Raw genomic sequence first — 26,777 nt, forward strand, 5'->3', positions numbered from 1 at the left:
TCAGGGTGGTATGTCGTGACACGCTTGTAGTCTGACAATAAATTTTACTTTGACTTTGAAGTACCCTAAATACATTACTACTTTTGGTACTTCAGGCCCAAACCAAATTATTTAGATATTATACATGTAGTATATTGCACATCAATGGAGCAGCTACAGGGTACCATATGCAATGACTGTAATGAAGTTTGTGGCGTTCAAGATGTATAGAACACTGGTAAACACCCAAATCCCTGACCTACCTTCACTGAACACAAACAATGGGAAAAGACCAATAAACATCAGAGGCTGGAGATGGTACATGGTGTCAATAGGATTCTGTAGACCTAAACAAAAATATTGTTATGATTTGCATGATGTTCTGTGGATAATTACAACAATGACATCAATTTCAATTTTAAACCACTGTAACTGTTACTTTTCAAATAGTCCAAATGAAGGTAAAAATATGTTATGAAGACTAAAATATTCTAAACACTGGCATTACAAGCATCAGAAACAGGAGATCTGATAAAACAATAAAAAACAACAAAAATTTCTACATCCCTCTGCATCAAAAATATAAACACAGTACATCCATGCCAATTGGGTCAGGTAGGTGGCAATGTCTGAATCTAGATTACACATTCACACCCTTGACATTGAACCGTGGTGTTAAATTATGAATCAGATTTAACAATAGAACAATGGTTTTCTTTTTTAGTTGAACAACTATGTCATATATGAAATAATAACAAAAAATAACTGCCAGGATCAAAAAAAAAATCCAGCATTTAAGTTTTCACCATCCTGAAACCCCAGATCCAGTGTCTGGTGTGACATGTATGCCAAGTTACTCCATTCCTGTCAGCCCTGGGATAGGGAATTTAATGCTAGGAGCTAGTGATGAAATACTCATTGTCTTAGCTCAACTTTGTATGCACCTTCCAAAATAATATTTAATAAATCTGTGTAAGGGATACTCAGCCCACAAGTATTACTTACTTTCTTTCAGATTTTACTTGCGGGCAAGGTATTTAATTAGTATGACCTCATATCTCAGTTTTTTGTAATTTGTACTGAAATTTCATAAAGGGTGGCTACAAAAACAATTTAAAAAGTTGCAAAGGCACCTTGCATGGGTCAGATTAAAAATGAGTGGAACATTTAACTATTTTATAAGTCCCTGGCTAAGATCTACTTGGACCGCCTGATAAGTTTGGGAAGATTACCTCTGGAAAAATAAGAGGATGTGGCGTGCAGATACTGGGGCTAAGGACTAAGTTGTTAGGCCAGGTTAAACACATTAAAACAATATTCCCTGAAGTACAAAATTAAAGAATAATTTAATGTGATGTCCAACATGATTGTAAAATAAAGACACTAGATTCACTGTTGGGCAATCCAGAACACGAGGGAATCTTAAAGTAAGTGACAGGCCATTCAGATGTTAGGAGGCACTAACTCAAAAAAACGTAGAGAGCTTTAGAGCAGTTTATAAACAAATTGGATTAAATCTTATTAAATGGCAGAGCATACTTGAGCAGCTGTGCTGTCTACACCTGCTTTTAATCTACATGTTCTATATATCAGTTGTATTAAATTCAATGGCTGAACAGGTTCAGTGGTTGAATGCCCTGTCTCTGTATTGCTTTACCATTCATCTTAAGTGCCTGTACTTGACATGGGAACTTGTTGTTAAACTCTCTTGGCATTAAAGTGCCCTAGTAACGCGTTCCTTGATGTGCACCAAATTAATTGCAATGACTATATAGCAGAGGTTGGCCACCAGAAATGCAGCACATTTGTAATATGTGATATGCTTTAACTTAAAAATCTCACCACGTACACTATCCTCCACCAAAAAAAGTATCAAGATTACCGAGATCTGCCTTCTGGGTAAGAATCTGTGTCAATGTCCATCGTATCCCGCCGAGGAAAGATGCAATCAGTACGAGAATAAATCCTTTTACGTTAAACTGGGTTGACTTATATGTAAACATGAAGAGACCTCCAGCTATTAACAAGACAACTACTAAGAGCCATGATCTCTGTGAATATAAACAGCAATGCAGGAAACAGATTATTCAATAACTTATTGCAAATAACAGAATATATCTGTACTCATTAGGGTAGACAGACAATAAAAAGCTGCTGGTGGAATACTCCCCCCTGAAACAATACTTTCAGGCAGCAACTGAAATAGTTGAGGCAGCTGCAATAACGTCATTAAAAGACATTTGGATACGAATATGGATATAGAAGATCTAAAGGATACAGGCCAAACACAGGAAATGGGACTAACTTGGGTGGGCATGGACCAGTTGGGCTGAAAGGCCCATCTCTGTAACGTACAACTAGTTTGTCCATCTCCAGGTAGACTTGCTGGTAAAGGCAACCATAATAACAACTACAAGATCTGGTGCACACACTGAGAAACGGACAATGACATAGTTCAGTAAGTCTTAATTTACTTGTATTCCAATTTAAAGATTTCCAGACAGACTTTATTTTCATTTCAAGTTTTGACAATTTGTTTAATCAAGCACACATGAAAATAAAATTAAGGGATTAGAAACTAGTGACTTTGGACGAAATATGCCAATTGAGCAATACTTTAAGTGGACAAAAAGAAGTCTGGCCAATAGGCACTACAAATTCCTTGGTTACTTGGTAGTAGTTTCCACCTTATGACATTACCAGTTAATAGTATATTTATTATTCTTTCACATTCCACAGTCAGCTTAGTGCTCAAACAATTTCAATTTTAGCTGGTGCTCAACAAGAAAGACAAATAAACTGCACAAACACAAGGAAATGGGACTAGCTTGTGTGAGCATGGACAAGTTGGGCTGAAAGGCCCATTTCTGTAATATCTAATTAATTAGTTTGTAATTGATTGGCTTGCGAGAGACTAGGTTACAGAGAAAATATGTGGAGGAATGGGACTGATTAGAATGTTCCTAGAGCTGGCACAGACTCATTGGGCAGAACTTCTTCCTTCTCCAACATGAAGGAACAAATCAAATTATCCCAGCTTCGAAATCTGCAGGTCAATGATGTTCACAACTAGCCTTCATATTGAATAATATTGAGCCATTTACAAAAGTAATACCTGATCATTTGCACTATTTCAAGTAATACTTCTTGGAACAAGAGCACAACGTTGATATGTTGGCCACAAAAATGTGATGGGTCATCAATCTTCAACTGTTACATTCTCAGTGGTGAACGTACTCTACATTGCTGTTACACAGGAGTTCTGTAATTTTGACCTATTAACTTTAGGATGGATTGATGCTTGATGTCCACGTCAGGGTGGCGGGAGATGTTCCCACTGGCCTCATGTTCCTGTCATACCAATGTGCTCATTTAATCTACAAAATACTCAATACTTTATTACCATTATTTGATCATTAATGAACAGATGAATATGAACAAAAATACGTGTGACTGCAAGCTTAAATAAGGACCAATGCAATTTTAGCTCTCACAAGGCGGGCAGGGGAGCAAGAATGTGACGATGACTTTACACCCAAGGAGGGGGGGTGGGGAAATCAGAACTCCAACTACTGGTTGCTCTCTGGCAACACCCGTTATCTGTGGGAGACTGATCATCGAGTCTCATTTGCAGAAACTCCAGTGAGCTGCATGCTCCCACAGGACCTTACTACATTTCTTGTTGGAGAAATGGTAATACTGAGTGCTTCACTTCCACAAGATCAATACAGCACTCCTGCTTGCCAACTGAGATACAGGACAATTGTACTATGCACACGAATCTACAATCAAATTAGAAGTTTTATTTCATTCGACCACAAGACACAAGAATTAGGTTATTTGGCCCATTGAGTTTACTCCACCATTCAATCATGGCTGATCCTTTTTCTCTCCTCTCTCCTCAGCCCCACTGCCCGTAACCTTTGATTCTGTGGCCAATCAAGAACCTATCAATCTCCACCTTAAATACACCCAACAACCTGGCCTCCACAGCTGCCTGTGGTAACAAATTCCACAAATTCGCCACCCTCTGGCTAAAGAAATTTCTCCGAATCTCTGTTTTAAATGGACGCCCCTCTAGCCTGAGGCTACGCCCTCTTGTCCTAGATTCTCCTACCATGGCAAAAATCCTTTCCACATCTACTCTGTCTAGACCTTTCAGCATTCGAAAGCTTTCAATGAGATTCCTACTCATATATTATAGATCTCTTGAAATGAATGCTAACATTACATTTGCCTTCCTCACCACCAACTCAACCTGCAAGTTATCCTTTAGGATGTTCTGCACAAGGACTCCCAAGTCCCTTTATATTTCAGATTTTTGGATTTTTTTCCCCGTTCAGAAAGTAGTCTGCACATTTATTTCTCCTACCAAAGAGCATGACAATGCATTTTCCAACACTGTATTTCATTTGTCACTTTCTTGCTCATTCTCCTAATCCAAGTCCTTCCGTAAGCTTCCTGCTTCCTCAACACTATCTGCCCCTCCATCAATCTTCGTATCATCTTCAAACTTGGGAACAAAGTCATCTATTCCATCATCTAAATCATTTATGTACAGCATAAAAAGATGTGGTCCTAACACCAACCTCTGCAGAACATCACTAGTCACTGGTAGCCGACCAGAAAAGAATCCTTTTATTCCCACTTGCAGCCACCTACCAATCAGCCAGTGCTCTAACCATGATAACGTTCCTTTAATAGCATGGGCTCTTAACTTGGTAAGCAGCCTCATGTGTGGCACCTTGTCAAAAGCGTTCTGAAAATCCAAATATGGAACATCCACTGCATCCCCTTTATCTATCCTACCGATAATCTCCTCAAAGAATTCCAACAGGTTTCCTTTCTTCCCCACACAAAATGTCAGTCAATCCTACCCCATCTATTCCTCCTATTCTCTGAGTGAGAGTTGAACTTGCACGTAATTAAAACAGAAACCTATTTATATCTGGTATACTTTAATAACTGTTCAGTACTTAAAGCTTTGAACCTACAGAGATGACAATGTGTTCCTTCCCACTCATACTGCATAGCTCCTCTTCCCTAATTCACTGTTGCATATACAATTTAAGTTCAATATTTCTTCTCAACAATCTCAGAACAGAATACCACTTCCATATCAACATGAATCACAAACTTTTAAAAGGCTAAATCCAGCACAAGTCTCACAACTTCCTGATACTTTACTGGGATTATTCAGGTAATTTCAGTAATGGTTTTAAACCAGCAGCTGAAGTAGCAATGCTTACCAATTTCTCTAGCTTGAACATGACTGCAAAGAATAAAATAAATAAGACAGCAGTTGATTTTGTCATTGTATACCTAAAAGAAACAACAATGATTAGAAATGACAAAAGGAATGCAAATTAAGTCAGCTGCCAGAAGTAACAAAAGGTAACATCTCAAAATACTTTAGCTGCAGAATTTATCATTCTTAAAATGTGCAGCCAAGGGCCGAATGAGATACTAGACCCATACAGTCCTTCGTTTCTGCTGCACAGCTTTACCCATGAGCAGGGAGAGTATTTGCTGTTTGACGAAAATCATATCACATTTCCCCCTTACCCCAAAACTTCATAGAAGTTACTACTGTAGAGTTTACTACAAATGGACTGTGTAAACCCAAGCAAGGACAATGTACCACAGATTATAGAGGAATTAATGGTAATTTGGCTGGTGAGAGTGGATTCGGTTATGTTGTATTCTGGCAAAGGTGTGCTCAGTAAGTGGGAGGCCTTCAAAAATCAAATTTTGAGAGTACAGAGTTTGCATGTTCCTATCAGAATGAAAGGCAAGGCTAACAGGTTTAGGGAACCTTGGTTTGAGAGATACTGAGGCCCCGGTTAAGAAGGGGATGTACAGCAGGTAAAGGAAGCAAGGAATGAATGAGGTATTTAAGTACAAGAAATACAAAAGAATACCAAAGGAGGAAATCAGAAGGGCGAAAAGAAATGAGGTTGTTCAGCAGACAAGGTGAAGGAGGATCGCATGGGCTTCTACGGATATATTAAGACCAAAAGGATAGCAAGAAACAAAAATCAATCCTCTTGAAGATCACAGAGGTCATCTATGCATGGAGCCAAAAAAAAAGGGGCAAGATTTTAAGTGGATTTTTTTTTTTGGGCATTTATATTTACTCAGGAGTCTACAGAAGTGAGGCAAAATGCAGTGGGGTCATGGATCGTATACAGATTGAGAGATGCTTGCTGTCCTGAGGCAAATTAGGGTGTATAAATCCCCAGGACCTGACAAGGTGCTCTCTCAGACCTTGTGGAAGCAAGAAAATGCAGGGGTCCTAACAGAGGTACTTAAGACATCCTTAGCCAGGAGTGAAGTGCTGGACGATTGAAGAATAGCCAATGTTATTTCATTGTTTAAGACAGGCTCTAAGAATAAGCCAGGAAGTTATAGGCCGGTGAGCCTGACGTCAATAGTGTGAACAAGCAACATACATCAAAGTTGCTGGTGAACGCAGCAGGCCAAGCAGCATCTATAGGAAGAGGTGCAGTCGACGTTTCAGGCTAAGGGATTAGATGTACAAGTACTTGGATAGACAGGGACCGATTAGGGATGGCCAATGTGGTAGGTTGTGTTAAAGGTAGCAGGAATGTTGATGAAGGAAAGGCAATGGATGTTGTCTTCTACACGGACTTTAGCAAGGCCTTTGACAAGGTCCCGCATGGGAAGTTGGTCAAGAAGATTCAGTCAATTGGCATTCAGAATGAGATAGTAAATTGGATTAGACATTGATAGTAAATGGTTGCCTCTCTGACTGGAGGCCTGTGACTGGTGGTGTGCTGAAGGAATTGGTGCTGGGCCTGTTGTTGTATATCATCTAAATCAATGATCTGGATGATAATATGATATATTGGATCAGTATTTTTGCAGATGACACTAAGATTGGGGGTATAGTTGACGGTGAGGAAGGCTATCAACAGGATCGGGACCAGCTGGAAAAATGAGTTGAAAAAAGGCAGGTGGACTTTAATGCGGACAAGCGTGAGGTGTTGCACTTTGGGAGGACAAACAGAGTGAAAGGTGAAATGTTGATGTGGATCATGAAGGAGAACTTCTTCACTCAGAGGGTGGTGAGTGCAGAACAAGCTGCCATCAGAATTGGATGCAGGTTCGATTTCAACATTTAAGAGACATTTGAATAGGTACATGGATGAAAAGGATATGAAGAGCTCCGGACCGGGTGCAGGTCATAGGTCTATACAGAGTAATAATCTGGCAGCGGCTAAATGTTCCTATGCTGTAGTGTTCTATGACTATCTGTAGATTAGCTTAATATCATGATTAGTGATGTTCTCCTGATGTTACAAGTTCAATGGACCATGATTCAAAAAAAAACCTCAATACGGTATGACCAATGCTCAAAGCACTATGAATGTAGCACTTTCGGGCAGCTTCACAAGTGAGACATGAGACATGGAGCCATAGCTTACATAAGAGGGAATCAAAAGCTTGATCAAAGTGAGCTTAAACAGCATTTTAGAGAGGGTAGAAGGCTTATAGAGAGACTTTCAGGGCTTAGATTTTGATCTAGTATAGATACAGTGAAAATTGTGATCTACTGACTACTGATAACTGGTATTCAAGGATGATTAGAAACCCAGCCATATTCCTCCTCCTGTGCAGAGAAATAGAATATATCTAATAGGATTAAACTAGATCAGAACTGGTTGGAGCAGATTACAAATATATGCCACTGAGGGTTTGTTACAAGGCTTGCAAAAAAAAGTTCAATTGAAGCAGTTGATTGAAAACACAATATTCAGATAGATAAAGTATGGTGACTTACAATGAGACCGTGATAAACATGAAGCTCCAATTAGACAGTCCAATGTCTAATGCAGTTGTCAGGGCTGCAACAGTAATAAAACAGGTAGGGAAAAAATAGCATGAAGTTAATAACGTGCCATAGTTAATAAATGAACACAGTTCCTATGAGCATTTGTCAACTTCACAAAATAATCTTCTCTTGCCTTTTTAGTGCAATAATTTGCCTATGTGCTTCTTCCTCATTTTTAGGCATATTTCTCATAAGGTTCCATGTTCTAATTGATCAGCAAAATCCCACATGCATCAACCAAAATTCAATTCCATTGTTTCACTTTCTCTCTTGCTTTGGTTGGGTATCAGCTAAATCTCATTTCAAGAACCACTTCTTTCAATTTCAATTTATTCTCCACCGATTCCTATCAACATGAATAAAATTCTAGCCTTTTGATCTCTCTGCAAGTATAGATGATTTTAATCACATTTCAAACCACTGTCTTTCAAGATGAAGGCTTGGTGCTATGCAAGCACATACACATTCTTAGTCTCTTGTCAACAGCACTAATTCAATAGTTTTAGAGTTATCCTGCCTTCATCTCATCTGCTCCTTACTTTTTGTTCTTGCGCGTCAAGGACTCCAAGCTTTATTGACCCAAGTTCTTCCCTCCTCTCAATATCCTGACACTATTCCTCCTACAATCTTTGCTGTGTTTATGCTTTTTTTTGACCAAACAATTATGACCAAAAGTTCATCTTCATTCTTTCATGCACCCAACCAATTTCAACTCAGAATCTTGTTTATTCCATGCTTATTTCTACGGTGAGGTGTCTTCCCTCAAGGAACTCTTCTATCTGAAGAACTGTCTTTTCATCAGGATAACTTCATCCATTTTCTTACCGTCTCTTATCCAGTTTTCACTGATAGCTGCTAGCGAAACTTTGGCTGTCTTAATTGCTCGTCTTCCTTCACTCATTCCAAACTGCAAAACCTCTGCAGGTGTTCTCCAATTCCAACATGATTAATACAACTGGAGTTTGGTGACAGACTTCTTTTGAGAGGCTGAATGCCAAAGCTCCATTTTCTCTTCATGCATCACAGCACCACTAATAAACATCAATCCACTGATCATGTACTTATCCAAATTTCCCTTAAATGTTTAAATCAAACCCACATCCACTACTTCCACTGGCAGCTCATTCCACACTCTGAGTGAAGAAGATCCCTCTTAAATATTTCACCTTTCACACCAGTAACCTCTGGTTCTAGGTCTTCTAAGAGACTTCTGGATAGTTACATGGAGCTTAGAAAAATAGAGGACTATGGGAAAGTCTAGTAATTTCTAAGGTAGGGACATGTTGAGCACAACTTTGTGGGCCGAAGGGTCTGTATTGTGCTGTAGATTTTCTATGTTTCTATCCAACTTCAGTGGAAAAAGCCTGATTGCATTTACTCTATCTAGACCATAAGACATAGGAGCAGAATTAGGCCATCTAGCCCATCGAGTCTACTCCGCTATCCAATCATGGCTGATCCTTTCTTTTCCTCCTCCTCAACCCCAGTTCCTGGCGTTCTCCCCATCCAATCAAGAACCTATCAATCTCTGCCTTAAATACACCCAACAATCTGGCCTCCACAGCTGCATGTGGCAACAAATTCCACAAATTCACCACCCTTTGGCTAAAGAAATTTCTTCGCATCTCTGTTTTGAAAGGGCGCCCCTCTATCCTGAGACTGTGCCCTCTCGTCCCTAGACTCCCCCGCCATGGGAAACATTCTTTCCACATCTACTCTGTCTAGGCCTTTCAACATTCAAAAGGTTTCAATGAGATCCCCCCTCATCCTTCTGAATTCCAGCTAGTACAGACCTATCAAATGTTCCTTGTATGATAACCCTTTCATTCCTGGAATCCTCCTTGTGAACCTTCCCTGTACCCTCTCCAATGCCAGCACATCTTTTCTAAGATGAGGGGACCAAAACTGTTCACAATACTCAAGGTGAGGCCTCACCAGAGCCTTAGCATCACATCCTTGTCCTTGAATTTTAGATCTCCTGAAATGAATGCTAACATGGTATTTGCCTTCCTCACTACCGACCCAACCTGCAAATTAACCTTCGGAGTGTTATGCACAAGGACTCCCAAGTCCCTCTGCATCTTAGATTCCTGGATTTTCTCTTCGTCTAGAAAATAGTCCACTCATTTATTTCTACTACCAAAGTGCATGGCCATGCATTTTCCAACATTGTATTTAATTTGCCACTTTCTTGACCATTCTCCTAATCTGTCTTAGTCCTTCTACATCCTACCTGTTTCCTCAACACTACCTGCCCCTCCACCATTCTTCGTATTATCTGCAAACTTGGCAACAAAGCCATATATTCCATCATCTAAATCATTTATATACAGCATAAAAAGAAGTGGTCCTAACACCAATCCAGTCACTGGCAGCCACCCAGAAAAGGATCCTATACCTCTGGGAACTTTATATACATCTGTCAAATCTTCTCTCATTCTCCTGCACGCCAGGGAATAAAGTCCAAACCTATTCAACCTTTCCCTACAACTCAGATCCTCAAGTCTCTGCAAGCATCCTTGTAAATTTTCTCTACTCTTTCAATCTCACTGATATCTTTCCTGTAGGTGTCTTCAAATAAAAAGGTACCGCAGGTTCTAGCTCCGACAACCTTCATTTGGGATTTGTACTCCTATTCAGAGCATTTATCTCATATTCCACAAATGACGACTGCATTGATGCCATTCACTTTGCCTCAAATGAAAACTGTCATCATCTTTTGAAAACGGATGAAAACTTTTCATCATCCGCTCCTGCGTCTCATCCCCTCTATCTGTATTTTTGAGGCTATACTGTTACTCAATTAGGTCCCTAGGAAACTGGTTGACAGTCAGGAAAGGGAAAGGGGTTAAAGAGCCAGTGCAGAGTACCCCTGTGGCCATCCCGCTCAACAACAGGTATATCATTTTGGATACTGTCAGAGAGGATGACCCAACAGAGGAAAGTCACAGTGGTCGGGTCTCTGGCACTGAGTCTACCTTTGTAACTCAGAAGGGAAGCAGGCTGTGGTGACAGGGGATTCATTAGTTAGGGGAACAGACAGGAGGTTCTGTGAGTGAGAACGAGATTCCCAGATGGTATATTGCCTCCGGATGCCAGGGTCCAAGATATCTCGGATCGAGTCCTCAGCATTCTTAAGTGGAAGAGTGAACTGCCAGAAGTCGTGGTCCATGTAGGTACCAATGACATGGGCAGGACGAGTGATGAAGTTCTGCATTGGGAATTCAGGGAGTTAGATGTCAAGTTAAAGGGCAAGATCTCCAGGGTTATAATCTCGGGATTGCTACCTCTGCCATGTGCTAGTGAGGCTGGAACTAGGAAGATTATAGAGTTTAATATGTGGCTAAGGAGTTGATGTACGAGGGAGGGCATTAGATTTTTGGATTGTTGGGCTCTCTTCCAGGAAAGGTAGGACCTGTACAGAAGGGACAGCTTGCACCTGAACTGCAAGGGGACTAATATCTTAGTGGGAAGGTTTGTTAATGCTGCATGGTGGGGTTTAAACTAGAGTTGCAGGGGGATGGGAACCCGAGTGCCAGAACACTTTGTGAAGCGATTGGGAGACAGATATTGGCAAGACCTCAGACAAAATTAAGGATCAAAAGGCTGAGCATGGTGAGACAAAAATTTAAAAGGGTGAATACAGGACTGAAGGTGTTGAATCTGAATGCGCGCAGTACATGGAATAAGGTAGATGAACTTGCAGCACAGCTGCAAATTAGCAGGTATAATGTTGTAGGCATCACTGAATCATGGCTGAAAGGTTATAGCTAGGAGCTTAAGGTCCAAGGATACACGTTGTATCGAAAGGGTAGGCAGGAAGGCAGAGGGGGTGGCATTGCTCTTTTGGCAAAAATGAAATCAAATCATTAGAAAGAGGTGACAGAGGGTCGGATGTTGTTGAATCAATGTGGCTAGAGCTAAGGAAATGTAAAGGTAAAAAGATCCTGATGGAGACCCACCCCCCCCAAAACAGTGGTAAGAATGTGGTCTACAAATTACAAATGGAGATAGAAAGTACATGCCAAAAGGGCTCTGTTACAATTGTCATGGGGGTCTTCAATATGCAGGTAGATTGGGGAAATCAAATTAGTGCTGGAATACAGGAACGTGAATTTCTACAGTGCCTTCGAGATGGCAAGTTAGAGCAGGTTGAGCCCACTGCAGGATCAGCTATTCTGGATTGGATTTTGTGCAATGAACCAGAATTGAGAAGAGTGTTGAAGATAAAAGAACCCTTAGGGGCAAGTGATCATAATAGGGGCATGAGAGAGGAGTCGGCCAGAGTTGATTGGAAAAGAACAGTGGCAGGGATGACGGCAAAGCAGCAATGATTGGTATTTCTGGAAGCAATTCGGAAGGCACAGGATATAGACATCCTAAAGAAGAACAAGTATTCTGAAAGGAAAGATGACACAATTGTGGCTAACAAGAAAAATCAAAGCCAGCATAAAAGCCAAAGAGAGGGCGCATAATAAAGCAAAAATTAGTGGGAAGTTAGAGGATTAGGAAGCTTTTAAAAACCAACAGAAGGCAACTAAAAAAGCCATTAAGGCAAAGATGGAATACGAACGTAAGCTAACCAAGAATGTTAGAGGATTCTAAAAGTTTCTTCAGATACATAAAGTGTAAAAGAGAGGCAACAGTGGATATCAGACCGCTGGAAAACAATGCTGGGGAAATAGTAATGGGGACAATGAAACAGCAGATGAACTGATTAAGTATTTTGCACAAGTCTTCACTGTGGAAGACATTAGCAGTATGGTGGACGTTTCAAGTGTCAGGGGCATCAAATGTATGAAGTTACCATAACTAGAGATAAGGTTCTTGGGAAACTGAAAAGTTGGGAGGTAGATAAGTCGTCTGGACCAGATGGTGTGCACCCCAGAGTTCTGAAAAAAATGGCTGAAAAGATTGTGGCACCATCAGTAAGGATCTTCCAATAATCACTAGATTCTGGAATGGTTCCAGAAAAGTGGAAGATTACAAATGTCACTCCACTCTTCAAGAAGGGAGAGAGGCAAAAGAAAGAAAATTACAGGCCAGTTAGTCTGACCTCAGTGGCTGAGAAGATGTTGGGGTCAATTATTAAGGATAGTGTCTTAGGGTATTTGGAGGCACATGATAAAATAGGCCATAGTCAGCCTGGTTTCCTCAAGGGAAAACCTTGCAACAAATCTGTTGGAATTCTTTGAAGAAATAAGAAGCAGGATAGACAAAGGAGAATCGGTTGATGTTGTATATTTGGATTTTCAGAAGGCCTTTGACAAGGTTAAATTCTTTTTCATTATATGTCAGTGATTTGGATGATAGAATTAATTGCTTTGTTGCAAAGTTTGCAGACGATATCAAGATAGGGGAGGGGCAGGTAATTTCGAGGAAGTAGAGAGGCTACAGAAGGATTTAGACAGATTTGGAGAATGGGCAAAGAAATGGCAGACGCAATAGTGTCAAGATGTGTATGGTCGTGCACTTTGGTAGAAGAAAAGAAAAGGTTGACTATTTTCTAAATGGAGAGAAAATACAAAAACTGAGGTGCAAAGTAATTAGGAGTCCTTGTGCACGATTCCCTGAAGGTTAATTTGAGAAGGCAAATGCAATGATAGCATTCATTTCAAAAGGACTAGAATATATAAGCAAGAATGTAATGTTGAAACTTTATAAAGCACTAGTGAGGCCTCAACTGGGGGTATTGTAAGCAGGTTTTCCCCCCTTATCTTAGAAAAGGATGTGCTGAAACAGGAGAGGGTTCAAAGGAGGTTCACAAAAATGATTCCAGGATTGGATGACTTGTCATATGAAGAGTGTCTGATGGTTGTGCGCCTGTATTCACTAGAATTCAGAAGAATGAGGGGTGACTTCATTGAAACCTACCAAATGGTGAATTTTAAAAAATGGTGAAAGGCCTTGATAGACGGATGTTTTCCGTGGTGGAAGAGTCTAAGACTAGAGGACACAGCCTCAGAATAGAAGGGTGTCCTTTTACAGTGGAGATGAGGAGGAATTACCTTAGCTAGGGAGTGGTGGAAGCCAAGTCTTTATGTATATTTAAGGCAGAGGTTGATAGATTCCTGATTGTTCAGAGCACAAAGGGATATGGGGAGAAGGCAGGAGATTGGGGCTGAGAGGAAAATTGTATTAGCCATGATGAAATAGCAGAGCAGATTCAATGGGCCAAAGATGTTCCCAAGGGAAAGTCCATACCATTGCCTGGACTTCTAGTCTCACTTTCTTTCTTTTGCAGATTTACAATGGGGCATTGGCTTAAACTCATTCAATCCACAGAGCTTTACCAAATGTTTCCACTCAGCTCCCAACCACAAGTTTGGAGAACTGCCAATTTAATTCTGCAAGTACATGTTCCCCACACCAAGCACCACCCCCGCCCCCACTCCACAATGTTTCCAGACTAACTGGATGGAAGCAGGTCTCTGCAGTACACTTATGCAGTCTTTTTATATGTCAAGTGAAACATTATGGGTCAGAAAGCAGGAAAATTCTGCCAGGATGGTTGGCTAGACTCTACAGCAATAATCAAAGTGGGAACAGAGTTTGTGTTGAGATAACGAGTGAATTATAGGTCCTGTGGCTTCCGTTCTTTCTATAGTCTTTACATTCCCTCACCTTCATCTTATCCCACACCACTACTGTCTTGTTAAACTGCTGAGAAGCCCATTAGGATTCTGAGAACTGCAGGAAAAATGCTGCCTCAGTACTCAGATCATGTATCGCAACATTCAAAATCCCACCTACCCTGACCTGATTCTCCACTCACCCTTAAATATCCCACTCAGTTCTAACCCAACATTGAAAGTCACTATAACCACTCCAATGTTTCCTCCCACCACCGAATGTCCTCGCAGTTGCTGCCTCTGACATTCCCACAGTACTGCCTGCTCCAACAAATCACTGAAGTAAAACCCCTTCTCTCCTTCCGACCACCCAGGCTCCAAAACGCGTCTTATAATTGAACACAATTTACTGCACCTCTTTCCATTTATTATGAATTTGTTGCCCATCATGCAAATTTCTATATAAAGGACATCAAGTGTGGATTAGATACACACTTTGCTGCTTATTCTTGAGTGAGCCCCCTCCCAAAAAAAACTTCCAAGCACGATTTCCCTCTCAGACATTGAGAGTAAATAATTGAAGGAATCACCCCAGCCCACTGACTTTTGCCTCTTATGAACACCATCACCTTTCATTTAAAGACTTTATAGCCTACTCTATTCAAGTATTTTACTAATTTTACACTGTTTCATTCTTTTCCACTGGATTGTGATGATACTGCCATTCCCAGTAACACCATCATGCATCTTTTTATTTCTGTACTCTTCTCATTACCCACCACTGATGCCTTAAATCCGCTATTAATAACTTTTTCCTTTCTTACTTCATTAAAGACCATCTACTTTAGTCTCTGCATTTAATACTTCACATCTAACATTTCTTCTAGAATGAAAAAAACACTTCATTTCATTCTCTGGAGCTGTGTAGACTGCCTGGTTAAGGCATCCATTAGTCTTGTGAGACCATGCATCTGCGCCTGGAAAGTCTTCACTCTCCAGGGCGCAGGCCTGGGCAAGGTTGTATGGAAGACCAGCAGTTGCCCATGCTGCAAGTCTCCCCTCTCCACGACACCAATGTTGTCCAAGGGAAAGGCATTAGGACCCATACAGCTTGGCACCAGTGTCGTTGCAGAGCAATGTGTGATGAAGTGCCTTGCTCAAGGACACAACACGTTCCCTCGGCTGGGGCTCGAACTCACGACCTTCAGGTCGCTAGTCCGATGCCTTAACCACTTGGCCACGTGCCCACACTGCCTGGTATTTTCTGTTTTATATTTAATTTCTTTATCCATTTTTATTACGGGTAAAAAGGTAGCTGAAGAGAGATTAGGTCTCCGACCATTGTTTGGTAGAATCTCAGATGGTGACGAGAGGGTGTACAAGAGTGAGATTTGCCAATTAGTGGAGTGGTGTCGCAGCAACAACCTGGCACTCAACGTCAGTAAGACAAAAGAGCTGATTGAGGACTTCAGGAAGGGCAAGATGAAGGAACACATACCAATCCTCATAGAGAGATCAGAAATGGAGAGGGTGAGCAGTTTCAAGTTCCTGGGTGTCAAGATCTCTGAGGACCTGACCTGGTCCCAACATATTGATGCCGTTATAAAAAAGGCAAGAGAGCAACTATACTTCATTAGGACATTGAAGAGATTTGGTATGCCAACAAATACACTCAAAAACTTCTAAAGATGTACCATGGACAGCATTCTGACAGGCTGCATCACTGTCTGATATGGGGAAGCGGGGGACGGTACTGTACAGGACTGAAAGAAGCTGCAGAGGGTTGTAAATCTAGTCAGCTCCATCTTGAGTACTAGCCTACAAAGTACCCAGGACATCTTCAAGGTGTAGTGTCTCAGAAAGGCAGTGTCCATTATTAAGGATCTCCAACACCCAGGGCATGCCCTTTTCTCACTGTTACCATCAGGTAGGAGGTACAGAAGCCTGAAGGCACACACTCAGCGATTCAGGAACAGTTTCTTCCTCTCTGCTGTCTGATTACTAAATGGACATTGAACCCATGAATACTACCTCACTTTTTATATATATTATTTCTGTCTTTTTGCACTATTTTTAATCTATTGATACTGTAATTGATTTACTTATTTATTTTTTTTCCTCTTCATCTATATTATGTATTGAATTGAACTGCTGCTACGAAGTAATTTCACAACACGTGCTGGTGATAGTAAACCTGATTCTGTTTCTGATTCCTTGAAGACCTATCTACAAACGTAGTAATCTACATGTGATTCCACAGAAAATGTGCTGGATCTTCTACATGTGGAATCACATGTAGATTACTACGTTTGTAGATAGGTCTTCAAGGAATCAGAAACAGAATCAGGTTTACTATCACCAGCACGTGTTGTGAAATTACTTCGTAGCAGCAGTTCAATTCAATACATAATATAGATGAAGAGGAAAAAAAATAAATAAGTAAATCAATACTTCTTGCCCGTTTTTACTGTGGAAAAGTATATTGAAGTTAGAGAGATCGGGCGAGGCAACAGTGATTTCCTCAAAGTTCAAAGTAAAATTTATTATCAGAGTGCATACGTGTCACTTCATGCAACCCTAAGATTCTTTTCCTGCTTAACAAATCTATAAAACAATAACTGTAAACTGTAAAATTCAGGAACTGTTAGCTGTTTTCAAACTGTGCAAGTACAGATATAATAATGAATAACAAGCATGAAGTAACAATATAAGAGTCCTTAAATGAGCATAGCTATCCCATTTTGTTCAAAAGCCTGATGGTTGAGGGGTAGTAACTGTTCCTGAACCTGGTGGTGTGACTCCTGAACAACCTGAACCTTCTACCTGATGGCAGCAGCAAGAAAACAGTAAGGCCTGGGTGGTGAGGATCTCTGATGATGGATGCTGCTTTTCTACAGCAACATTTCATGTAGATATGCTCAACAGTTGGTAGGGTTTTACCTGTGCTATACTGGGTCAAATCCAACCACCTTTTGTAGGATTTTTCACTCAAAAGGCATTAGTGTTCCAAAACCAGTCCACAATGCAGCCAGTCAGTACACTTTTCACCACATATCTATAGAAGTTTGCCAGGATTTTCAATGACATGCCGAACCTCCATAGACTGCTGAGGGAGTAGAGGCACTATCAGGCTTTCTTCACAATATTTATATGATAGGTCTAGGACAGGTCCTCTGAGATGGAGACACCCAGGAATTTGAAGCTACTGACCCTCTCCACCTCTGATCCTCCAATGATTACAGGCTTATCGACCTCTGGTTTCCCTCTCCTGAAGCTAACAGACAGTTCTTTTGTCTGATTAACATCGAGTGAGAAGTTGTTGTGATGAGACCAGTCAGATTTCAATCTCCCTCCTGTATGCTGATTTATCACCCCTTTTGATAAAACTCTCCCTTTTAGAGCATATCAACATTATGAAGATGGTGTTGGAGGTCTTGAAACATGCAAAGTTAGACAGATTCATCAGTCTTGACTGGGTGTACGCACAGATTTAATGGGAAGCAAGATTGGAGATTGCTGGGGCCTCACGGGAGTTTTTTAAAAATTTTCCTTATTCAGAGATGTTGTACCAAAAGATTGGAGGATAGCTAATGTTGTGCATTTAAGAAATGCAGCGGGGATCAGCCAGGGAACAACAGAATGGTGAACCTTTTATTAATGGTGGGCAAGTTATTGGAAGGGATTCAGAGATATAGAATCCATTTTCATTTGGAAAGTCAAGGACTGATCAAGGATAGTTAGAATGACTTTGCATGTGGAAAACCACGTCTCATTAATTTAACTGAGTTTTGTTTTTGAAAAGGTGAGCAAGAGGATTGACAAGAATAGGGTGGTAGGACTTCAACTAGAATTCCCATCCCATGATCCTCTCCCTTCCCCAGTCTGGTATCCCTTTTGCCAATCAACTTTCTAGCTCTTAGATCCACCCCTCCCCTCCTGTCTTCTCCTATCATTTTGGATCTCCCCCTCCTACTTTCAAATCTCTTACTAGCTCTTGTTTCAGTTAGTACTGACGAAGGATCCCAGCCCGAAATGTCGACTGTACCTCTTCCTAGAGATGCTGCCTGGCTTGCTGTGTTCCACCAGCATTTTATGTGTGTTGATCATGGATAAAAGATTGGCTGACTGGCAGGAAACAAAGAAAGCCTTTTCTGGTTGGGTGTTGGTGGCTAGTGTTGTTCTGCAGGGATCAGTGTTGGGACTGCTTCTTTTCATGTTATATGTCAATGATCTCGATGACAAAACTGATTACTTTGTGGCCAAGTTTGCGGATGATACCAAGATTGGTGGAGGGGCAGGTAGTATTGAGGAAGCAGGGAGTCTGCAGAAGGACTTGGACAGATTAGGACAATGGGCAAATAATTGGCAGATGGAGTAGTTTAGGAAAGTGCATAGTCATGCATTTCAGTAGAAGGAATAAAGGCAGAAACTATTTACTAAAAAGGGACATGGGAGTCTGAGTATATGATTCGCCATAAGGTTAATTTGCAGGTTGAATCGGTGGTAAGAAAGGTAAATGCAATGTTAGCATTCATTTTGGGAGAAGTAGAATATAAAATCAAGGATGTAATGCTGAGGTGTTACAAGGCATTAGTCTGACCACGTTTGAAATTTGCTGATAAGTTTTGGGCTTCTTATCTACGAAAGGTTGTGCTGGCATTTGAGAAGGTCCAGGGAACATTCACGAGAATAATCCCAGGAATGAAAGGGTTAACTTATGAGTAGCATTTGATGGCTCTATACCTGTACTGCTGGAGTTCAGGAGAATGAGACAGGAACTCATTGAAACCTATTGAAATGAAAAGCATGTTTCCAGTAGCGGGGTAGTCCTGGACCCAGAGGGTACAGCCTCGGAATAGAAGACTGTCCTTTTTTCAGCTCTGGAGGAATTACTATAGCTAGCGGGTGGTGAATCTGAAGAATTCATTGCCACAGATGGCTGTGGAAGCCAAATCATTAAGTATCTTAATGGTGGTTGGTTGTTGACTTCAAAAGGAGTAGCGGACCACATGACCCCATTTAAATCAGTGGTGCGCAAGTGGAACAGGTCAGAAGCTTTAAGTTCCTCGGGGTCAATATCACAAATGACCTGACTTGGTCCACCCAGCAGAGTCCACTGCCAAGAAGGCCCACCAACGCCTTTACTTCCTGAGAAAGCTCAAGAAATTTGGCCTGTTCCCTAAAACCCTCACTAATTTTTATAGATGCACCGTAAAAAGCATTCTTCTAGGGTGCATCACAACCTGGTATGGAAGTTGTCCTGCCCAAGACTGGAAGAAGCTACAGGAGATCGTGAACACAGTGCAGCCCATCACACAAACCAATCTTCCATCCTTGGACTCACTTTATACCACACGCTGTCGGAGCAGTGCTGCCAGGATAATCAAGGACAAGACCCACCCAGCCAGCCAACACACTTTTCGTCCCCCTTCCCTCCGAGAGAAGGCTCAGGAGCTTGAGGACTCGTACGGCCAGATTTGGGAACAGCTTCTTTCCAACTGTGATAAGATTGCTGAACGGATCCTGACCCAGATCTGGGCCATACCCTCCAAATATCCGGACCTGCCTCTCTGTTTTTTTGCACTACCTTACTGTCCATTTTCTATTTATGATTTATAATTTAAATTTTTAATATTTACTATCGATTTGTACTCCAGGGAGCGGGAAGCGCAGAATCAAATAATGCTGTGATGATTGTACGCTCTAGTATCAACTGTTTGCCGACAATAAAGTATAAAGTATCTTTAAAACGGTGGTTGATCGGTTTTTGATCAGTAAGGACATAAATTGATGGTGGAGCAAACTCGATGGGCTGAAAGGCCTACTTCTGCTCCATTGTTTTATGGTGCTATCAAGCCTTCTATGCTGTACAATTATGATTCTATGACTCTAAAATTCATGGTACTGTCAGTCTTCAGAATTACAGTGTGAAGATTGGTGAGGCATAGTGGTATTCAAGGGTTTTACTGTAGCAAAGATGAAATAATTATTGAGATAGGTGGGAATGCTGGGACTGTCACATAAGGTTAGGAAACACTCTGGGGCTTCATTTGGTTCTGTGACCTAAAATCACCTAAGAGCCGCTTAAGTGCAGTAAAAGGATCTATTAGTAGTGCTGGCTTAAGTAACTGTGATGTGATGCACCACTCACTATCCCAGAGTCAATATAATCACATCCAGAAAGACAAAAGGAGCCTACAGATGCTGGAAGAACTCAGTGGGTTAAGCACACGGAGGCAAAAAGGTTAAGTCGACGTTTTGGGTCAAGAACCTGAATCAGAGTCCACATACCATTGTCAATGAAAATTTTATTAGAGGAGGAGTACACCAGTACATCTGCATACATATATATTGTGACAACCTGAACAAAGTTTGGCTGTCTGCTCCAAGGGGGAATATTCTACTGACTGAATGAGTATGAGTAGCAACTGCAAATGAAAAAAAACGGATTGTGGCCTGGGATTCTATCCTCATTTGTATCCCTGCGCAGCAATTAGTACAAGTAATACAAAATGAAGATACAGCAATATTGAATTTTTAAAAATTACCTGTGGCAGCAACCCTCTTCAGATACAGTTTCCATGACAGACAAACACATGGCTTGCCAGTACACCATGAAGTGAGTGTTCGGCTTATCCCGGAAAATACAAAGATCATTGCTAGGTGAACTAACGTCATGAAGAGAGGATAATGGAACCACTAAAAGATGAGGGAAAAAATAGCAATCATTAAAATGTATAAATATCTGGCACTGACACTATCATTTTGGATGATATGCTGTTTAACAATGCAATACTGGAGCATATCAAGTTTACAAAATTAGGCTATGTCTCTTAAGTCTCAGGGATGTTCTGTACTCAAAAGTTCAGAATTTAGGATGAATTGCCAAGTTTACTTTCACCTTTGATTTTAAAGTACAGTGGATTCTGGTTAATTGGGCCATCAGCCAATCGGGACAGTGGCTTATTTGGGACAACAGTTAAAGAAAAAAAGAAAATCAAGAACGTAACTGAGATTCCCCTTGTTTATTTGGGATATTATGTTACTTAATTGGGGCAGGAGTCTGTTGCTAAACAGTTTCTAACCAGCATCAGACATGTGCACCTATGTGGCCATTAGACACTACACCATGCTTAGAGTGGACAGTTTTTAAACCGCGTTAGTCACCTGTGCTTGTGTTCAAAAGTGATTTTTGTCTGATAGTTGGTGAGAATGGGGAGTTTCTGCGTATGGGATGTCCATGGAGGGGTTGCACCTCTGGTGGAGGGGCCTGATGTGTACATCCTAGGACAGCTTGCCCACCTTTGGTTCCCACCAGACACTTAGCTCTCACCTGTGGCTCCAGGTAGCTGTTTGCATGTGACAACAGCCACACCCCCAAAACACCACTTTGACAGGTGGGCTAAAGCAGGTGAGGGTAGCCAGCAGCCTGATACCCCGGTGAGATAGGGACAGCCTGCCCTCGCATGCGACGTCAGCTCTGACTGGGCCGATGAGATCTACAGTGCAATCCAACGGCCAGGAAGGCGACTCTGCAACGTTCCATGGAAAGAGAAGGGAATGGCAAGGCACAGAAGTCATGGTCATCCACTGCAACCAAGGAAGACCCCAGCTGCGATGCTTGTTTGTACCACTGGACCCAGAATTCTGAGGTCGAGAGATTGTAACTGTCCCAGCACAACAGCTTTTCCACTTTAAAAAATTCTCCCACACAGGTTTCTTGTCATCGTTGGACATTACTGACAACCACCAACTGGTGAGAAATAAGTAGTAAGACAATTTAGAACTGTTTTGACCATTAGGGTTTCAAGCATTCAGGTTAGTTACCAGAAACAGTCAGAAGTGAAAATAAATGATTTTGCTATCTCAACAAGTTAGGAACTATGAGAAGTTTAAGAGCATCATCTTGAATATTACAAAGAAAATGAAGATTTGGAGGATGCAATCGCTGCAAGCATTGTATGAAAGCAGTCCATTACCAACACAGGTGTCTGCACTGATTTTGTTCATTAACATTCAATGAAAAGGACGCAACAGTGTACACTGATGAATACCTCCATTAATAACTATTGAGAATTTAATACACTTTTATAGTACTGTAGTAGTATTGATAATGTTCTAAATACACAATTTGTTACTCAGTTAAACAGCAGTTTGGCTTTTTTATACTTTAACTATTTCTATGGCACTTCGGCTAATTGGGCAGTCACTTAATTGGGCCAAAATATACTGGTCTCCATATGTCCAAATTAATCGGAATCCACTGCTTTGTTGAGACCAGAGATGAAAAGAAATTAGAAAGTCTATATCACGAAAGTACAGAGGAGTGCATCATTTCTGAAACGATTAACCTGCCCATCCTGTCAAGCAGCTCTTCCCCCATCTGTGGCACAGTCTGCAGGTTCTCTGTTGCTCCATCTGTTACCTTGGAAAAGCTATTCTGTTATCACCAGGTAGGCCAACTGTCAAAGTAGTATGGAGTTTTACAGGTTCAGCATCCCTTTATCCGAAATTCCAAAACCCAAAAACATCCAAAATCTGAAATTTTATTTTGAGCGCTGACATATCATCACAAATGGAAAATTGCACAAGGCACCGGGAAGGTTCCCAGCTGAAGCGCAGGTCTCTGCACACAAATAGTTCAGGGAAGTGACCTCACATATGTAATGAACAGAGGTTAATGAAAAACAGAAAAGCACTGTATAAAGTGAAAAATGAAGATCTCAATTATGTATTGAAGGAGGGAATTCATCAGGTTGGAGTGAACATATGCCATTTAACAGTATGCTGATCATGCAACAAGCAAAGACATCATGACAAACTGAAAATTGAAGGTCACTGTGAATATTCAGATGGCTAGTTGCAGAAATTTAAGAAAAGGCAAAGTATTAAATTTTTAAAGATTTGTGGTGATGAAGTGTCTTCTGAGCACAAAACAGCAGAAAAAAATCATTGATTTTGTGAAGATCGTTGCTGATGAAAATCCAACATGCTGAACTGGGCAAAAAGTTGCACGGCACAAGATTTTTGGACACACTGGTCATTACAAATTAGAGGGAACATTGGCCTGAAGAGTCTACACTGCATCTCAATAAATAAAATTTATTCCAAATCATTTTTTCCAACTTTTCCAAGTCGTCAACAGTTCAAAGGCAACAATAATATTGCAATCCTATGCTATTTCACACACACACAATAGCAGTAGAGTTCCAAATAGGCAAAACAAAGGATCCATACAGAATGCCAAATCTTCCCAATTCACAAAGTGCCCCTCAGCTCTGATCATTTGTTCTGACAATACAGAATTATCATACTTTAAAAAGGAAACAAAGATAAATTTACATGCCAACAGGTCCACTGCCCTTCAAGATCAACAGACCTAGTTTGCTATCAAAAACTCCGGCTTCTAAACTCCCAATGTATTTTTTTCTGGTTATCCTAATTTTATTTGGAAAAATTGCTATTTCTGCAGCAAATTTTGATAAGCTGTTTTATCCAATCTATTTTCTGATTATATTAAATGTTTGGCTGCACAGCTGTGGCCTCCACCATAAATCCTGCCTTCCTCCAACTCATTCACTGACAACAATGTCAAAAGATATTTTGTTAATCGCGTTGATCTGATCTGAACCAACATCATCTCTCAAAGTAACACAACAGGAGACATGTCTGCTTCCTTTTGTCAGATTCTGGGGGAACAAATTGTATCATTTCTTAATGCATGCATTACTAAATAACAATAAAAGAGGACTGCGTGTCCTCATAATCTAATCTAATCAATGAGTTAATTCAATAGCCATTTTAGAAACTTCATGCATCCTGACGAAGGGTCTCGGCCTGAAACGTCGACTGCGCCTCTTCCTATAGATACTGCTTGGCCTGCTGCGTTCACCAGCAACTTTGATGTATGTTGCACACAATTTATGCAAGGCTTTGGTGCTGCATCACAAGTGTTACCTTTAAATCGAAACCCCATTAACTCTTTAGGGGCCCCTATCTCATTTGGTGCGGTAATATCCTTTGGCACTATCTGAAGGTTAAAAGTGCCTCCCGAGTGGTCAAACCCTTTATACTCATCTTTGTTGAACCTCAAGCAGCTGCTACATTCCAATGTCACAGCAATTGGTTATGAATCACCGGGGCGCTGGAGGGTGTGCATGTAACATAAATGCAAAACTCCGTTTAAAACAGAAGCCTCTGATGCAAGATGCAAAATGCAAGACATGCGTATTGTTTTGCCCGGTACCTCTACAACTCTAGAGCGGCCACATCACGGTGCAAACATTGTACAAGTTACGATGGGCAAACTGCATTAACTTACCTTCATCACCCACTTGTTGTAGAAGGTAATACCAATGGAGAAACAGTAGTAAAAAAGTACCAGGAAAACAGTCAGCAAGGCTTTCCTCAGGAAGGACAGGCACAAACAAAAATAACTCATGATCTTGCTGCTGCTGCTACTCGTTGCAGGCCTATTCTGGACCCAGCAACAGCATCAAACCGCTGGGGAGACCTCCGCAACCACCAACTCAAACACCTCCATCACCCCGCTGGTGGCGACGACGTACCCAAGCGACGCTCAGTAACGTGGCCAGCCGCCCGCGCACAGCACCCTGGGAGGGTGCGCTTGCTCTTAAAATTAATCGCGTCGAGGCGAAATAGCTGTCCAGTTCTTCCTCCACACGTGTAGTTGTCCGTAGAGTTATATAAAAAAAATTTTTGAAAAATGTCACCTTATTAAGTCAATCGACGGGTCTTGTCACCCCGTCCACCATGTTGGTAAGGTCAAGGACGTCTGGCGCTTTATTATTGTCACGCGCGGTGTCTGTCAGAGCCGTGGCCCGGAGCGGAAAGCCAAGATTTAGATGTGGGAACTCGGCCCAAGCGTTCCCGTCCGGGTACTGGATGAAAGAAGTTTCTGGGAAACGGATAAATAACTAGCGAATTGAGGAATCAGAATCAGATTGACTATCACTGGCATAGTTCGTGAGACTGGCTGTTATTCGACAGCAGTATATTGCAATACATAATAACAAAAAACTGAATTATAGTAAGCATATGTATTAAAAAGTGAAATAATTAGTGCAGAAATTGAAAAAAAGTAGTGAGGTAGTATTGATGGGTTCAGTGTCTATTCAGAAACCTGGTGGCAGAAGGGAAGAAGCTATTCCTGAAACATTGAGTGTGTGCCTTCGGGCTCCTGCACCTTCTCTCTGATGGTAGCAATGAGAAGAGGGCATGTCTTGGGTGATGGGGTCCTTAACGATGGATGCTGCCTCTTTACAGCACCGCTCCTTGAAGGTGTCCTGAATGCTGGGAGGCTAGTGCCCATGATGGAGCTGACTGAGATTACAACTTTCTGCAGCCTGCTTTGATCCTATGCTGTGTCGTCCCCCCCCCCCACCCTTACCAGACGGTGATACAGCCAGTTAGAATGCTCTCCACTGTACATTGTAGAAATTTGTGAGCATCTTTGGTGACATACCAAGTCTCCTCAAACTCCCAATGAAATATAGCCACTGTCATATCTTCTTTGTAACTACCTTGATATGTTGGGGCTAGGATAGATCCTCAGAGATATTGACACCCAGGAACTTGAAATTGCTCATCCTTTCCACTTCTGATCCCTCGATAAGGACGAGTGTGTGTGTTCCCTCATCTTACCCTTTCTGATGCCCGTAATCAATTCTTTAGTGTTACTGAGGTTGAATGTAAGATTGTTGCTGTGACATCACTCAACCAGCTAATCTAACCCAGTCCTGTATGCCTTCTCGTCACTATGTGAAAATCTGCCAACAATAGTAGTGTTATCAGCAAATTTATAGATGACATTTAAGCTGTGCATAGACATACAGTCATAGGTGTAGAGAGAGTAGAGCAGTGGACTAAGCACACATCCCTGAGGTGCATCAGTGTTAATTAACAATGAGGTGGAGATGTTATTACCAATCATCACAGACTGGTCTTCTGGTGAGAAAGTCAAGGATCCAGTTGTAGAGGGAGGAAGAGAGGCCTACGTTTTGGAGCTTTTTGATCAGAACTGTAGGAATGATTGTGTTAAACATTGAACTGTAGACAATAAACAGCAGCCTGACGTAAGTATTAGTGTTGTCCAGGTGATCCAAGGCTGCATGAAGAGTCAATGAGATCACATGTGTTGTATACCTATTGTGGCAGTAGGCAAATTGCAGGGGGTCCAGGTACTTGCTTGGGCAGGAGTTGATTGTAGCCATAACTAACCTCTCAAAGCACTTCACCACGGTAGATATGAGTCTTCAATGCAGCTAACCACACTGCGGGGCATTGGTGCACCAAAACTTGGATGCCTGCCACTGTTCAGTCGACACCATGATAATGTAGAGCTGTGTCAC

The 26,777-nt window shown here is 41.3% G+C and overlaps 1 protein-coding gene across 1 annotated transcript in view; it reads right to left on the reverse strand.

Moving 5' to 3' along the window:
• Positions 1 to 24,962, reverse strand: part of slc35c2 (solute carrier family 35 member C2) — a 40,527-nt gene extending 15,565 nt beyond the window's left edge. The window contains exons 1-6 of the mRNA XM_063041593.1: positions 24,728 to 24,962; positions 20,955 to 21,105; positions 7,784 to 7,847; positions 5,229 to 5,301; positions 1,862 to 2,030; positions 243 to 326 (exon numbers count right to left, since the gene is read on the reverse strand). Coding sequence (XP_062897663.1) covers positions 243 to 326; positions 1,862 to 2,030; positions 5,229 to 5,301; positions 7,784 to 7,847; positions 20,955 to 21,105; positions 24,728 to 24,847 — 661 coding nt within the window. The 5' untranslated portion in view covers positions 24,848 to 24,962. The remainder of the gene's footprint in view (positions 1 to 242; positions 327 to 1,861; positions 2,031 to 5,228; positions 5,302 to 7,783; positions 7,848 to 20,954; positions 21,106 to 24,727) is intronic.
• Positions 24,963 to 26,777: the final 1,815 nt, after the last annotated feature.

Source organism: Mobula hypostoma, chromosome 2 (assembly GCF_963921235.1).
Source record: "Mobula hypostoma chromosome 2, sMobHyp1.1, whole genome shotgun sequence".
NCBI lineage: Eukaryota > Metazoa > Chordata > Chondrichthyes > Myliobatiformes > Myliobatidae > Mobula > Mobula hypostoma.